Source organism: Onychomys torridus, chromosome 9, assembly GCF_903995425.1.
Source record: "Onychomys torridus chromosome 9, mOncTor1.1, whole genome shotgun sequence".
Classification (NCBI taxonomy): Eukaryota; Metazoa; Chordata; class Mammalia; order Rodentia; family Cricetidae; genus Onychomys; species Onychomys torridus.
The window spans coordinates 8,948,537-8,965,430 of NC_050451.1; the positions used below are offsets into that span (position 1 = coordinate 8,948,537).

Genomic DNA, 16,894 nt, shown 5'->3' on the forward strand with positions numbered 1-16,894 from the left:
AGGACCAGGGGATTGCTACAGAGTGTGGTACCAGAGCAGAAGGGAGCAGCTATGCATTGCTGGCCAGCGTGTGCTTGCTGTGTATAGGCTGCTGTCAGCTCTGGGCCCAGGGCCATGGAGTAGTGATGGAACTGCTTCAGCTCCAGACCTCCAAATTCTTACATCGGGGTGGGGGGATATGTAGAATGCTAGCTCAGAGTCATGACCTCCACCTCTTGTGCTTCCACTCTTTGACTTCAGCATAAATCCCACTTAATCCTCAGTAAGAACCCATTGGTACAGGCTCGGCTTCTAGCCCTCATCTTAAGATTTGGAAACTGAGGCACAAAGATATTAGTGAACTTGCCCAAGCCCATCCTATTAGTGATGGTGGGGTCTGAAAACAACACAAACAGCTGGGTTCCAGAGCTACAGCTTGTCCTTGCTCTGGAGTGCTGCTCCCTAAAATACCAGTGAGATACTGCAGCTCTGATAGTCTTCAAGCTGTGGAGAGAGCATAGGGAGAACTGGGCTGAGAATGGCTTTACAGCTAGATTTGTAGAAGTACACAGGTATGATAGAGATAAAGGGAGAGGCATAGCCTGGTAGCTTAGATGAAAATGGGTGACATTGCTTATTTTTGCTTTGCCAATGGTGCTAAGAGATAGGGAAAACCACTGGAGATGGACAGAAGGCAGAATTTGTACAGATCAGCCTGGCAAGATTGGCTGGTGTTCTGCTTAGTGTTTTGTCAGTTTGGAAGATTTGGAAAAAGTAGACACTCAACTGAGAAAATGTCCCCATCAGATTGCTTGTAGGTAAGGCAGTAATTGATGTAGAAGTGTTCAGTCTGTAGTATGAATCTTAAAGAGTCTTATTAATAAAATCAAACCTGAGGCCAGTTATTGGGGTGAATGCTGGAAGATCAGAGAAGCAGAACAAGCCACAGCTTCCTCACCTCACCAGTTCCTTAGCTAGTCTTGTTTCCTCAGACTGGAAGCTTCTGAGTCCTCCTCCACATGAATCTCAGCTGAACTGTGTTGCTCCAAAGCCTGAACGCTTAACCAACCAAATGCTTAACTAACTACACGCTTTTACTGACTTAGTTCCTGGTCCTCAGGCCTTATATACCTTTCTCTTTCTGCCCCCACTCCCTGGGATTAAAGGTTGGGTTTCTGGGATTAAAGGTGTGTACCACCACCACCCAACTTCTGTTAGGGCTTACTCTACCCATTTTCTAGCCACCATTTTTGGCTTTGTTCTAGTGGCTGTCTGTTCTCTGACCCCAGATATGTTTATTTCGGGGAACACACAATATTTCAGGGAACACAATACCCACTACATTCAGTCTACTGGGCTGATTCTACCCCAGGGCAGGTGGTCCTTGGTAGTACAAAAATGCAAACTCGGCATTCCATGGGGAGCAAGCTAGTAAGCAGCACTCCTCCATGGTCTCTACTGTAGTGCCTGACTCCAGTTCCTGCTCTCACTTCTTTTCGTGTTAGACTTTAAGATGAAATAAACCCATTCCTTTCCAACCTTCTTTTGATCATGTGGTTTATTACATCAATAGAAAAGGAAAACAAGATAGTTGGGTTGGCTCTTCCTGGGGGAAGACTTGGTGAGAGGTACAGATTGAAGAGAAATACATAAAAAGTGATCTGGTCAGGCCTTGGAGAGAAAGCTTGGATTCCCATTGGGATTTTAAAAAATTTTGTGAAGTGGCCTGCTATATGGCATTCTGAGTGTCATGATAGGTATGGCTTTTCAAACAGCCAACAAGTGTGTGGTACTAATTCATCCTTCCTGCCCTCGCTACAGAGGATTCCTGACTTAACAGTGGCTCAACTAAAGTGTCTTTGATATTCTAATGGTGCGAAAATAACGAACACTAGAAACTGTATTTTAAATGTTGAGTTTGGATCTCTTCCTGGGCTAGTGATGTATGGAAAGATTCTCTCTTGTAATGCAAGGTGGCAGCAGTGATTGGATCTCCAAGTGGGCCAGGTGACCATTTGGGTTTAAATTGACCCTCTACAGTGTGCTGTGTTGCTAGGTTTACACACACACACACACACACACACACACACACACACACACACTAAGTAGCAGATTCTCCATATTTTATTATAAAACAGACATGGTATTCTCTATATGATAGCATGAGTGATGCAGGCATAGTGGAGTTAGAGGTGTATGAAGCCCATTTTCAACATAATGGCATTGTCACTTTAAGATGGGTTTGCTACCATACAAAGCAGAAGGTCAGCAAGTATATGCATTTCTCTTTTTGGAAAGAAGCCTTCTTCTCTGAGCCCAGCTTAGTTGTCTGTTTTCAGGCTTCTGAAGGGACTTCTTGAGACACTCTGGCCTTCTAACATGTGCCCTGCTGGACTGACTTGATTCTTCTCTCTGTAAAATGAACCCAGTGAACCCAGACCCTCAAAATAATTGCTGCTTAATCATCAGCATCTTCTTTTTTTATTAAGACAATTTTTATTCATTTTACATACCAATCACAGATCCCCCCTCTTCCCTCCTCCCACCCCTCCAGCCTTTCCCCTTCCTTGTCCCCCATTCCCTTTTACAAGAAGGTAAAGCCTCCCAAGGGGAGTCAGTAGAGCCTGGTACATTTAGTAGAAGCAGGTCCAAGCCCCTCCTCCTGCCTCAAGGCTGTGCGAGGTGTCCTATAATAGGTAGTGGGCTCGAAAAAGCCAGCTCATGCACCAGGGATAGATCCTGATCCTACTGCTAAGGGGCCCCACAAAGCAGATCAAGCTACACAACTGTCTTGCTTATGTAGAAGACCTAGTCCAGGCTGTTGGAGGCTCCACAGGCATTGGTCTAAATTTCATAAGTTCCTACTAGTTTGGTTTGGTTGTCTCTGTAGGTTTCTCCATCATGGTCTTGATGCCTTTTGCTCATAGATGAGAACATAAGGGGGTGGGATGGTCAAGCTGGAACATGGATGTAGTGGAGGAGCAATGAAAGAGATACCATGATAGTGGGAGACTTCATGGGGATAGGGAGAAACTAAGTGCTAAGGAAGTTCCCAGGAATCCACAAGGATGACCCCAGCTTAGACTACTAGCAATAGTGGAAAGGGTGTCTGAACTGGCGTGCCCTAGTAATCAGATCGGTGAATACCCTGTCATCATAGAGCCTTTCTCCAATAACTGATGGAAGCAGATTCAGAGATCCACAGCCAAACACCAGACTGAGCTCCAGGAGTCCAGTCAAAGAGAGAGAAGAGGGATTCTATCAGTATCTTCTAAATACCTTTCAACACTTAAAAAAAATCAGGAGATCCATGTAAAAATCCATTTTTCATTATTTTCATAAAAATCAAATTGGTTGCTAGATACTCACCATCATTATTAATTGGCTGGAACTCTGGCATATCTGCCAGTTTTGGAGGGGATACCTCTTAATTGATTCAGCATCATAGTGTGTGTCTGTGCCACAATAACCCCAACTGTTGAGGCTACTCATCCTCATCATCCATCTTACCTGCTCAGCTTTTGGATGCTCAGGGCAGAAACCCTCAGTAATTGGTGTTTTGTGTCACCCTGACCTCTATTATTTTGCAATTTTTGTAGCTAGACTCAAAGCTTGCTGATGGCAGAATCATTTCTCTTTCTTTCTTTCTTTCTTTCTTTCTTTCTTTCTTTCTTTCTTTCTTCCTTTTTTTTTTTGAATGCTGAATGGGGTTTACTGAAGAAGGGAGGAGGTCTTAAATAGAGGCTTACAGCACAATCTTGCATCTAAGCTGTTAACATCCAATATGCTGGATACATTGACAAGGAACTTCCCTTAAGCATTCAGAAGGGTGGAACCCAGCAGGGAATTAGCATAGGGAGGATATCAAGGTTAAGGTCAGCAAGCAAGGCAACAGTTACCTAAAACGGGGCCAGGGCCCTACAGGTCCCCTCTTTTACTAAAAAATGAGCTTCTGACTTAGGTTGCGTGGGACATCAGCAGGTCACCGTACCCATCATGGAGACACCTGCCCAGGCCACACAGGTGCTGACGTTGGTTGGTGCGCACACCCGTCTCTGAATACTCATTATATAGTCTCAATTGTGTGAGAGCTGCAGAGTTAACTGTTGCCAAAGATCTCTAAGTGGCGCTGGGCTTGCAATCTGTGTGTTCGACATAGAAAAGACAAACAGCAGTCCTAACCCACCCATAGCCAGTAGGCTAAAGGCAACTGAGCCATTCCTTTCCTTAATGAGCCTTACTGCAAATTGGAGTCCTTGTAAGATGGTATCCCAAAAGCAAATGGAACTTGGCTTATAAATTTATAATTTTCAAAGCCAATCAAAATGTATATAACTATTGAATTAAATTTATCATGCCCAATAGAATGAAAGATTAACTAACTGTGGTAGCGATTGCCAGGGTCTCCATTGTGCTAACTGTAGTAACCAATTATGAAATGGTAATCCCAGAGACAGTAGCAGTGGTAGCTGCTACTACTATATAACTGCTATAACAGCAACAACGGCAGCAGCGATGTCAAATTCTCTTCTGGAGCATGTGGGCATCCACTGGCATGGACACAACTCCAGGAACACAAACCGCCAAGGCCCATTTTTCTTGATCTCAGCAGGACTTAAACTGGCAGCTCTGCAAAAGAAAAACTAAGAACCATAAAGAAAAAACAGGCAGTTCAAAAGGAGTAGAACTAATGGTCTCATAATGGCTACATTCAGGCTCATAAATTTTAAGGTATCTTCAAAGGGGGCTAAATGAACTTCAGGAGGCCAATAAATGTTGCACAGAGCCACTCCTGAAAAGTAGGTACTACACCAGCTTGAAGAGGATTGTGAAAATGAAAAGGCTTAGCTGGCATGCTACAGTTAACAAATGGAGGTCAGTGACCTTCAGGGTTATCCTTAGTCTCCAAGGTACCTGGGTGACACGTTCTCAAACATACTTGAATAAGCAGTTACCATACATTACCTTCTGGAGAATCCAACTGCATGGCTACAGTTCCTAGGCTTACGTTAACGCTTGCCAAAGCTGGTCATATTGGGCTCTCAATCCCCATTGGCATCAGAAGGGGAGAGTTTTTCACAAAGGCCCAATAGGTCTCTGCCATGTTGGGTTTCAGCTGCAGCCACAGGGCGCACGCAGTGCTCAGGAATCCAAAGAAGAACCTCATTGTCCTGAGGAAAGACATAAATAGAACCCTGGGCCCACACCAACTCAAGATCGGGTCCCCTCCAGGTGCCAGTAGAAAGAGGCAGGATCATTTCTTACCTACTGTTTTATACCTTGAGCTCAACCTGTAACCTGGTTTTATATGCCTGGTAATCTTATTGAGGAAACATGGCTGTGGCATATGGAGGCCTAGCTCCAGGCTGAGGGACTGAGACATTTGGATGCTGGGTATGAGTAATGTGGCTAATGGATCAGTGCAGGGCTTAGAACTCAGAGGGGCTTGCAGCCCATTCTATCCTTACAATGTGTAGTATGTAGCAAGCACCAATGTGTCACCCCCTTTCTGCCTTTCAGGACATTTCAGGACCTGTCCAAGCAACTGGAGATGTCTTATGGCACTGTCCGGGATTCTGCTGTCTATGAATATTTCAGAGCCAAGGGCACCAATCCCCTGGAGCAGGATAGCACTTTTGCTGAGCTCTGGCGGACAATAAGCAAGAATGGAGGTGCTGACAACTGTGTGTCCAATCCTTCAGAAGGCATCAGGAAGGTAGGCAAGAATTGGCATCAGGGTATATGTGCTGGGATGGGGCCATGGATTTTATTATCCGTTAGACCAGAGATATCTTCCCAGAAGCATCTGCTTGTAGGAAATCTATCCTCTTACTGTTTAAGTTGATGTCCATTCTTAGCTGTCAAAGCAGAGGGACTGTGGAGCAAATATTGTCTAAGTTTCTGTAGGAAAGTTTGTCATGGTAGAGCAGACAGGTTCAAACAGAGCCTGTGCTTCTTTCCACATATGCTGTTCATCTTGTTGTACCATGGAACCTCCTCTGACAGGGGAAAGCATGTGGTACAAGCAGAGCCCAAGGAAGCAAGGAGTACCTTCAGGACAGGTGTCCTCATGGCAGGTAGACCAGTATACTAGCATAGGGAAGGGCACACATGGGGCAAAGATGATCTGTGGACATCTTTGGGCTGTACTATAGAAAATAGGTATGTTTTGTGATGGTGGAAGGAAGGATAGTGGTTTGGGATGGAGCCTGTACTAGAGAGGGAATCAGCCAAGCCAGAGCAGAAGCTCAGAGAAAACCCATCATTCTCTTCCAGTTTGTCTTTCTCTTGTTGTGATAAACACCATGGCCAATCTCAGGATTTTTTCAATCTCAGGATTCCAGGTTGCAGTCTATCTTTGAGAGAAGTCAGGCAAGAACAAGGAAGTAGAAACAATGGAGAAATGCGCTTATTGGCTTGCTCTCCCTGGAATGGTCAGCCAGTTTATCATATAACCCAGACCAACCTCCCTAGGGATGGCCCCATCCACAGTGGGCTGGATCCTCCTATTTAAATTACCAAATCAAGAAAATGTCCTCACAGACAATGCCACAGGCCAATATGTTGGTGTCAATTCTTCAATTGAGGGCCTCTCTTCCCAGGTAACACTAGATTGTGTCAAGCTAACAGTAAAATCTAATGAGGACAGTTACTGTCCTGAGTACCTTGGCATACATTGCTTCTTTATTTAGCCTGATTCCTACATTAACCTGCACTGAGAGTTGCTATATCATCAAACAGATGAATCTCAGAGACATGGAATCTCACTTATGCTTAGGTCCAGACTCCTTGTCTAATCGGGATCCAGACTAAAAATTGAAATTCATTGCCATACACTGCTCTGTGGTTTTTAAAGCTTGATGGGGAGGAAATTGGTGGGATAAATGCAGATGTCTTGTGACTGCTGCTGGTGCTGTTGGCATCCTTTTGTCCAGAAATCCTAGCATGGACAGCCATGTCCCTAAGGCCACTGTGAGGGGTATCCAAACTGTGAGTGATCCCAGGGCCACACTACAGTCTTTCTGCCCAGAAACCTCACCAGGACCTCTTACCCTTCCTTCTCTCTCTCCTCTCCCTACCTGAAGAATTCTGCCATCACTCCAACACACACACAAACACACAAAAAAACATACACTCCTTTAATCCTTTCCTTGGTCTTTCAGTAACTGTCTGGCTTTTCTGCACTGCCAAGGATGTGAACTCAACTTGGGCAAATTTCTGAGGCCACCAAGTCACATTACTATGTTCTTCACGAGAATAGCCCACCCCAAACCTTCCAGCCTGATCCTAGGAGAACCCTAGGGCATCAAAAAAGGAGAGGCCTCAGCTCTGTGTGGGAAGCTTGGTATGTTCTGGCAGAATGTTGTTTCTGTTTCATTACCTCAATGTGTGGTAGATCCTAACTGGGAACACATTCTTACATACCTATTTGCAAGGACTTAAGACTCTATAACATACATGGTAATTTTTGAAGTCTTTATATTTAACCAGAATAATAAAATATTACATAACTCTGCTGTTATCATGCTTACTAGATTAGGCCTTCTTAATTTATACTGCACTACACTTGCTGCTCCAGCCTTGAGCTTCTGGGTTCTCTTATATCCATGATATCCAGTATTGTGGTGACAGGTGACTTCATTTGGAGATAATGAATGCAAGGTTGACTAACAGCCTTTGTGTGAATGTGAGGCCTGAGTGAGGATCTTAGAGTTCTTCTCTTGGCCTCTGTATCTCATAAAGAGTTGATTCTTCATCCACAGAGGATCTTAGAAAGACTTAGTGAAACAGCACTACATACATCACTTCTTAGGAAGTAAAAGGTAGTTATTTATCAGGAGACATTTTAAAGATGAAGTAGATACAACACATGTGCCCAAATATGATGAACATCAATAATATATGATGGACTTCTGCAAATCAGAAAGGAAAGCTCAATCAGTGTCATGAAAAATGGACCAAAGTCTTACACAGGCATTCACAGAAAGGCAACACGTATGGCCAGTGATAACAGGAAGAGGTGCTGAAAGTCGTTAGTGTTTTATGAAATGCAAATTAAGATCATAAAGATATATCATTTTATACCAATTAGCCTGGTACAAAATGAGAGGTGCGAGAGAAGATGAAGAGTAACAGGTGCTTAACTGTTGGAGGGATTGCGCTCAATACAGCCCCTTTGGGAAAGGGTCGCCATCCGGTTATAGAATGAGATGTCAGGTATCTGGTGGCCCAGCAATTCCTCTCCTATGTATCCACCAAAAATAAATGTCCACACAAACTCCTGGAGACAGGGAAGGCCATGGTAACATTGGTTATAGAGCCCAAACTTTGGAAACAATCCAAACAGCCAATAAGATGGAGAAAAACATCCACAATAAAATGGATGAGCTATAGCTGCCTTGAAGGGTATAAATGAATCTTAGCAGAGTAATATCGAGCAAAAATGCATTATAGGCAATTTCATATGGGTCAACTAATAGAAAATAACTTACATCATCACCCCTTTTAAAAAATGTATGAAGCACTCAGATGCACATCCAAGTAGTGATAAAATACAAGAGTCACTATGGGAATTGCTGCAGATGGGGAGCAAGTAAGAGAGAAGTTGTTACATACTATTGGAGTAAGTCAGGGTCACTGTTAGCTGTTGGATAGCAGTGGTTTTATTTATTTTTTTTTATATTTTCATGTCACAGAATAATACATAGTAAATGATTCAATTATAAACAAGAACCATGAACAGATTTCCTAAAGCAAGGTGTATAATTAATATCATTCTATGTACCTTTCTACTCTGCTGAATAAATCCAGATAAATTCAAGCAGAGTCTGGCTCCAGACATGTGCCAGCCCCTTTCCTGCTTTGGTGTTGGGAAAGCCAACACATAACACTGAAACCCTCTGGGAGGTGACAAATTTAGAGGTGGGTCACTAGGGAGATGCCTCCCCTCAGTCTTAGTCAGCCCTAGTCCATTGCTCATTGTTTGCTCATGAGTAAAGTAGTATAAAATAAAAACAAACAGTGAAGAATGCAAATAAAGGGTCCAGTGCTCCATGATACCTCATTCTTTTTAATCTATATTACACTCTGACATCATCTTATAACCCTAATCTGGCATTAGGGTCACAACACTCCCCAAGCTCCTGCATTTGAATCTCCAAGTGGGGATTGTCTGTCAGCACAAACAAACATGTAGGCTTTCATAGACAGTGTCATAAAAGTGAGTTTATACTATTGCCATAAAATGAAGAATGTTATTTTTTTAATTGGAAAAAGAGCTCAGATTCCCTAGCAAATCTTTCCCCTCCATTTGTTTGTATGCAAGGTCTGGACCAAAAAACTTTCTGTCTTCATCTGTGGCACCATCCCTCCCTACATGAAGACTGCATGCTTGGTAACAACATTATGGGTCACTAGGCTACAGCAGACCAGACTTCATATGGTTATGCGCTAAGTGCAAACCATGCTCTAAAGCCAAACACCATAAGGAAAACTGACAAATAGGAAGACATGGGCTGCAGTCTAACATCTGTTGTAAGAGCAGCCTCTCCAAACACCAGTCAGAACCTGCTTGCTCCTGTGCATTGCAGCTTGCCCTGTAGAGACTAAGAGATGCCTACCAAGGGGCTTCCTCTGGGACTGCCTTTAAACTCAGAAGAGCAATCACACTTCAAATTTCTAGTTGCTCTTTGGTGACTCTGGTTCCATTTTCAGACAGTGTGCAATAGTGGAGCAATAGCTAATTGCTGCTAAAGTTAAGAATCTTAGTGTCTGGGCAAAGCTGAACCAAGTGCCATTATTTTTTACTTGGAAGTACTGCAGTTTTTGATGACCTGAAACCAAGTCAGGTGGGAAAATGCTTAGGAAAGAGCAATCCCTTTTCTACAGTAGCAGAACTGGAAAAGTAGTTACCCCACAGCTGAGTTCTACTGCTTCATGCTGGGTACTGCCCAGGCAAGGAAGAGCACAGAACTTCCTAGGCCACAAGGAAGACAGCACGGAGCAATCTGGAAAGAAAAGAAATGTTTAATTTATGAAGAGAGCACAATACTTACTTTTTACAAAACTGTCACTCATCTGGTATGTCTCAATAAATAATGCATTCTTCCTGAATGAGTCATTTGCTTGCTTTCTATAGGAGCAGACGCAGATGGATTAAGCCCATAGTTCCTGCCCTCTGTTAGCAGATTACTAGCTTTAGGTTTTTCTGATGGAAGAAGCAGGGAAAACATGTCCAGGCTTATTTTCAGGCTTATGTCTTCATAGCCTTCTCCTGGAAGGGAATCCTTCTGGTCCTGAAGGATGTGTGGCAGAAAGAGGGGGAGGGGCTGCCTTTACTCTTCTCAACCACATATTCTTATCAAGGGAATCTAGGTAGTCAACATTGTCCATGCATGCAAGATAATTTTGTTGAAATTCTTCTTTATGTTTGTTTCCTTAGAGCTTTTTTCATGCATCCTTAGTTTTGGCTAATCCATCTCCCAGGCCCTCCTCTCCCCTATCCCACTGTGCCATCCATGCTTAAGCCTCATTATTCTTCCCTCTCTCTTCTTTTCATGTGTGTTCTACTATCCTATAACTTATATTTTCTTTGATTTGGGATGCATGATAGTAGGCATCTATACAGCTTTTCATATCCCCTTCCTTTTGAATTACACCTGCTTTTCACCTCCTGATTTCCACCATAGCCATCCACTCCTCCCTGTGTAAAAGCTTTTCTGCACCCAGCATTTCACCTCACAGTTCATTTTGCATATGATCCCACCACCACCTCCAAGGCTCAGGGAAGATCACGGAAGAGGCCTAGAAAAGGACATAAGGCCTGGAGGATAGGGAGAAGTGCGGGGTTCTAGACATGACAAGACTATCGTAATCATGATCTCACAGTATCTCTGGTTGTCTGCACAGGACCTGTCATGCTGGCAAAAATTGCAGTGTAGATGGATAGGTGGTCTCCAGAACAAAGCCCTTACTGAGAAACCATTGGCAGTGGGTGGTTGCTGGGGCGGGGGTGTGGTGTGGTGGTGGATTCCTGTTTATTGAGGGTGTGGCCACTAGTAGGCGTCCCATGTTCCAGTGGAATGCCCCACACCCACGCATTTATAGGCAGCTTTAGACGAATGGGTTGTGAGGAAAAGAAGATAAAGTTGGGAGGGAGGCATATTTTGGAGAGTATAGAGAGCTGGGAGGAGGGAATGGTAATAGATAGTGATATTTCACTGTCCACATAAATGAAATTCTCAAAACTAAAGAAAAATTTAAAAACCATAAAGACTCATCAAAGATTGGCAAATCTGTGCCATATGGTTATAATCCAAATATATTTTTTGTAAATGTGACTAGAAAATGTCTCCACCCGTTCATTTACATTCCATTTATATCTTATATCCTGCTAATCTAGCAGAGTTGATAGAGACCATATGGCTTTTAAAGCCGAAAATAATTATTATCTATCAGTTTACCAAAGAAATTCCTGACTATTGGCTTATAGCAGAGTTGTGTTGTGTATCATTCACTTGCTCATAGGCACTGCTAGTTACTCATCATCTAGATGGCTGCACCATCTAGAAGCTCATGGGAACCTCTTAAGTGCTGTAATCTATCTATACACAATTGCATAGCTCATAAGTTCCTCAAGTGGCTCATTATCTAGTGCCCTACCACCTAGGAGGTCATAAGTACCTTCAGTAATTCATCCTCGATTCACTACCCAGCAGTTCTTGTTTTAACCCTTGTCTTAGTTAGGGTTTCTATTGCTACAATGAAACACCATGACCAAAATTAACTTGGGGAGGAAAGGGTTTATTTGGCCTATACTTCTACATTGTAGTCTATCCTGGAAGGAAGCCAAAACAGGAACTCAAACAGGGCAGGAAACTGGAGGCAGGACTTGATGCAGAGGCCATGGAGGGGTACTGCTTATTGATGTGCTCCTCAAGGCTTGCTTAGCCTGCTTTCTTATAGAACCAAGGACCACCAGCCCAGGGATGGAACCACCCACAATGGGCTGGGCCCTCCCTCATCAATCGCTATTTAAGAAAATGTCCTTCAAGCTTGCCTGCAGCTCCATCTTATGGAAGCATTTTCTTAATTGAGGTTCCCTTCTCTCAGATGACTATAGTTTGTGTCAAGTTGATATAAAACTATCCAGCACAGCCCTACACCATCTAGTAGCTCACAGGCCTTTTGAATAGTTCATAATTAGCTCTGCACCATTGTGTTGCTTACAGACTCATCATAGCTCCTCATCTAGCTCTGCACCATCCAGATGCAGGAAGTCCTAGGTACCTCTAGTGGTTCTTCCTCTGTCTTTGCACCATTTAGTAACATGTGTTCCCTGTCTTTCTTGTTCAATCTAGTCCATCTCAAGTGACATAAGAACTTCTCCATCACTGTATGAGAACCAAGTTTTGTGCTAGCCTGGTATTATCTCACCTTGAAATCCATTGCACACTGAGCACGAGACATGGTGCCAAGTGAGTTGCATACACTGTTGTTTACATCCTAAATAGGCCACTTGACTTCCATTGTCCCCAAAATGTAGAAATGAGGCTTTAACCTAAGAAAGGGTGACTGCCCAATGTTACAGAGAGGAGTGGAGCAGTCACTAAGCCAGTGTTGCCTATTGCCACAGGCTAGCCCTGCCATTTCATCCCCTCAATGTGTTTGTACTTTATGTACATACACATATGCTTTTATTTCTTTTCCATTTGCATTCTAAACTAGTAAGCTATGTGCCTAGCTTCCAATTTGAAATCTTATCCATCCTTCCATGTGTCACAGAAAAAATTATTTAGATGTGTGGCTTTATTTTTTTGGCTCCCAAACTATTAAAGTTATCAATTGCAGGAATTCTGAGACACACAATTGAGCTTGCAAGTGGTTCAAATTTATATGATAATAACTATGTCACATGAAGTCAGACTTTAATGTTGCTGGTGGGAATATTTTTTTTTTCTTTAGCTAAATCAACTCCACCAAGTAACATCCAACATAACCTAGTGTCTGTGCAGTGCTGTCCTGATCCGGATTGCCATACGATTAAGCCTTTCCATAAATCAGACCTAATATTTAATAACATTGTCAAATAGAATATAGTGTTAATAGTTTAAATGTCAATCTTTACAGCTCATTGAGTTCTTTGAATAAATAGATGAGTAGCTTCTCTCAGACCTTGTAGCTGGAGACAGTAATTTTTCAGGGAGGGAAGTAGCTTTTGAGACCACAGCCTTCAAGAAAGTACTTGTTACCTCTTAGTGTATATCACTGAGGTCACAAAATAAGAAAAAAGCAAGGATAATATGATGCACATATCTTACTTATTTTTCCACCCATCCAATGCTTGCCTGGGTAGCACCTCTCAGTGCCTGCAGTGGTTCCTGCCCTCTTCCTTTTTGTTCTGTGTCAAGGGCTACTCTCAGTGTGTGCACCCCCAGCTGAATGTCAGGGGTCAATTTTATGAGGGGAAATGGGGAGGTGTGCCCCAGAAGCACTGCAGTATTCCATTGAGAGATTGGAAACTTTGGAACTCCATAGCACCCACCTTTGGCAGGAGCTGGGTGATGGAGATGTCAGTGTATGTGGCAGCATCCTGGTTCTGTGGCTTAGTGGGAGTTCCCACTGAGAAGAGAGGGATGCTTTCCCAAAGGAGCTCTTCCTGTGCTTTTGGGATGCTTGATTGAAAGACCAGGGTAGTTTTGTATAGATAATGAGAAAAGGGATGGCAAGATACAGGTAGTGGAGAGCAACAGCTACTGATATGTAACTGCATACTTTAGGACCTAAATTATGTCTTCTATTTGCTTCCAAGTTAGTATGGAGTGCAGTTCTCTGAGCATCCTTCCTTCTAAGCCACTCACACTGGATGATCAGTTTTTCATTTTTATACCTTTTGTATCTGGTTTAAAGCACTTTATCCATTTTACAGGTTGAATGGTCTCTTCTCTTTACTCATTCATTTATTCATTCATTCCTTATTCACTTATCATGGAAAAGCAGTGTGAGTGGGTTTTGCCTAAGAGTTCTACACATGACTATAAATTGCATGTAATTTAATCTGTGACTTTGAGCAATCGAATTCACCTTGTCGAATCATTGGTGAGACTTCAGGAATGTCTGCCCAGCTGCGATATGGATTTACCAGTTGGAAGAAACCAGTGAGGATTATCAAGGTATTCAGTAGATGTCAGGACCTTGTCTTAGCATCTGTTAGGATAGCATAGGTTAGGAAGAGAAAATTAAATAAAATAAAGACAAACACACCTCAGTCTTTCATGAAGAGCAACTGGCATTCATAGAATAAGATGCACATATATGTTGTTTATCTCATGAGTTTAGGCACAATATACATTTTCTTCAAGTGTTCTCTGGTCATGTTCTACATACAGAATACATAGGATTGCATTTATCTTTCTTGTGGTTCATGTAATTGGATTCCAAATATAAATATTCATATTCACCTTGCTTCTATAAGACTGGCCTATGACATTGTGATTATCAGATCATAACTTTTCTTCCTTTTGCTTTTGGTCTTTTGAATAGCATTACAGGGTAAGAATACTTCTCAACTTGTTTATCCACTCCACTTGTAGCACATTGCCATTATTGATAATTTAGGGCTATTATGAATAGAACAATGTAAATTTTTGCAGAAGTCTTATGTGTAGTTAGATACCAGGTAGTGGGCCTGCATGGTCATGGAGGAGGTGTGCATCTACTGTTGCATAGAAATGCCTGCTTGGTATTATGCTGCTTTATACACCCACCAGCAACACAGTGCTTGTGTAAATCCAGATTCTTAGACATTCCAACCAACAGTAGTGTTGCCAGTCTTTGTGAATAACTTTGAAGTTACAGCCAACTTTAACTTTTTGGCTAAATTATAGTCAGTCCAGTGGGTGTGAAGCACTACCTCATTCATTGTTTTAAGTTGGTGACTATTGATGTTAAGTAGTTTTTCATGTGCTTGTTGGGCTCTCATACATCTTCAGAAGTGTGAGCTCAAGTCTTTTGTTAATTTTTACTGGGCTTTTCATCTTTACATTGTTGATTTATGTGAACTTTTAATGTATTCTAGATATAAGTCCTCAGTGAACCATAATTGCTACAAATATAATTCTCAGAGTGTAACTGGCCCATTCATTTTCTTAATGGTGTCTTTTAAGAAGCAGAAATTTTTAATTTTGATAAAACATTTTTTATCCTTTTTTGCTTTTTTATGGTTAATATTTCTGTCCTGACTAAAAACTATTGGCTAATCTAACACTCAAAGTTTCTTCTAGAAGTTTTAATTTTTAGTATTATGTTGTATATAAAGTACATGCTTTTACTTGGAATGAAGTAGCTGTCCAGGTTTACTTATTGTCTATAATATGTTCACTTGAATGAACATCATTTGCTAAAACAAAACAAAACAAAACAAAAACCACAAAACTTGGCTAGCCTAATACATAAATGAGCTCTCCTTGATAGATAATCAGAGGCAATATACATGTTATTTAGTTTCCTAATTCTGTATAGCCCCTCTTGATCAGTCTATTCTAATACCAGTACAAAAATGATGAGTGTAGTTTTATAATATCTATAAGTTAGGAGCATGAATCTTTTAATCTCATAAAAAATTCATCACTCACCTCTGAACTCTTTACTTTTATTTAAATCTTAGTATATTCTTGTCAATTTCTTAATAAAATTGTTGAGATTTTGATAGATACAGCATTTAATATATAGAAAAACTGGATGAAAATATATCTCCATATAATACCAAGTCCTGGATATGATTTGCTCTGAAAATCCTAATCGACTAAATTTTACTTCATCGATATTCTTTGTTGTTTCAATTTTGCTTTCAGCTTGTCTTAATTTTTTTCTTCTGTTTATTTTAGTTATGATTTTTCTCTGTACTCATATAGTTTTTTTAATGTGGGGCTATAGATAATTAATTTTATATCTGTTTTCTTTCCTAATATAAGTGATAAATCTACTTACTTTTCTCTAAGCACTATCTACAATTTAAAACTTTTTATATGTTTTTTTTTATTTTCATTAAGTTCAAAATATGAAGTGTTGGTAGATAACAATAATGTAGAATGCATTTTTAAAAAGCTAGAAGAAAGGATTTAGAAAGGATTTTGTCATGAAGAGATGATGAATATTTGAGGTGATAAGCATGTTTAACTATTTTTAAAAATTATGTAGTATGTACAGGTATCGTGCATGACATGGCACCCACTTCATGTGTATACTGTTCTTATGTATCAATTAAAATTTAAAAGTAAAAATAAAACAATCATTTTTAGATGAAAAATGAGGTTTCACACTAAATTTAATGTCCAGGTGTCCCTACACAATTCACTTAGGTAGAAACCAGTGGCTGTGATTTAGTTTTGAAAAGACCATGGGGCACGAACGGGGATTCCTTTACTGAGTGAGTGAGGTTGGAGACTTCCTATAACAGTTTTATCATGCACACATATTTTTACAGTCCACATGTCTCTGTGCTTTTCTGTTTTGTAGAGAAAAGTATAAGACTTCAAGAGAAAACTGTCAAGCAGGAAATTAAACATACAGAAAGAAAATGGAATTCAGAGAGGCAGAAAAGGCTGCCGAACTCGGTGTGAACAATACCAGTTTGTATTTTACTAAATGTACAGTTTCCTTGTAGGAGGATGAAGGTGATGATGTTTTCCCTGCTTCTCTTGATCTTGGGCTTCCATCTTCTCAGTTCTAGGGGCCTTGGCAATTGAAGGTTCCTGAGCCCCTTTTCCCAGCTTCAACTGTGTGGTGCATACCAATTCCACATGCACAAAGGCATCCCCATTCCATGGCACTATTAAAATAAGTTATTTTGATAGGAAAAATATATAAGCTATATGCTTATAATTCATATGTAATATTTAACAATTAAGAAAATGCT

The 16,894-nt window shown here is 41.2% G+C and overlaps 1 protein-coding gene across 1 annotated transcript in view; it reads left to right on the plus strand.

Moving 5' to 3' along the window:
• Positions 1 to 16,894, plus strand: part of Grid1 (glutamate ionotropic receptor delta type subunit 1) — a 712,681-nt gene that overhangs the window by 654,816 nt on the left and 40,971 nt on the right. The window contains exon 13 of the mRNA XM_036198833.1: positions 5,500 to 5,695. Within this exon, the coding sequence (XP_036054726.1) occupies positions 5,500 to 5,695 (196 nt within the window). The remainder of the gene's footprint in view (positions 1 to 5,499; positions 5,696 to 16,894) is intronic.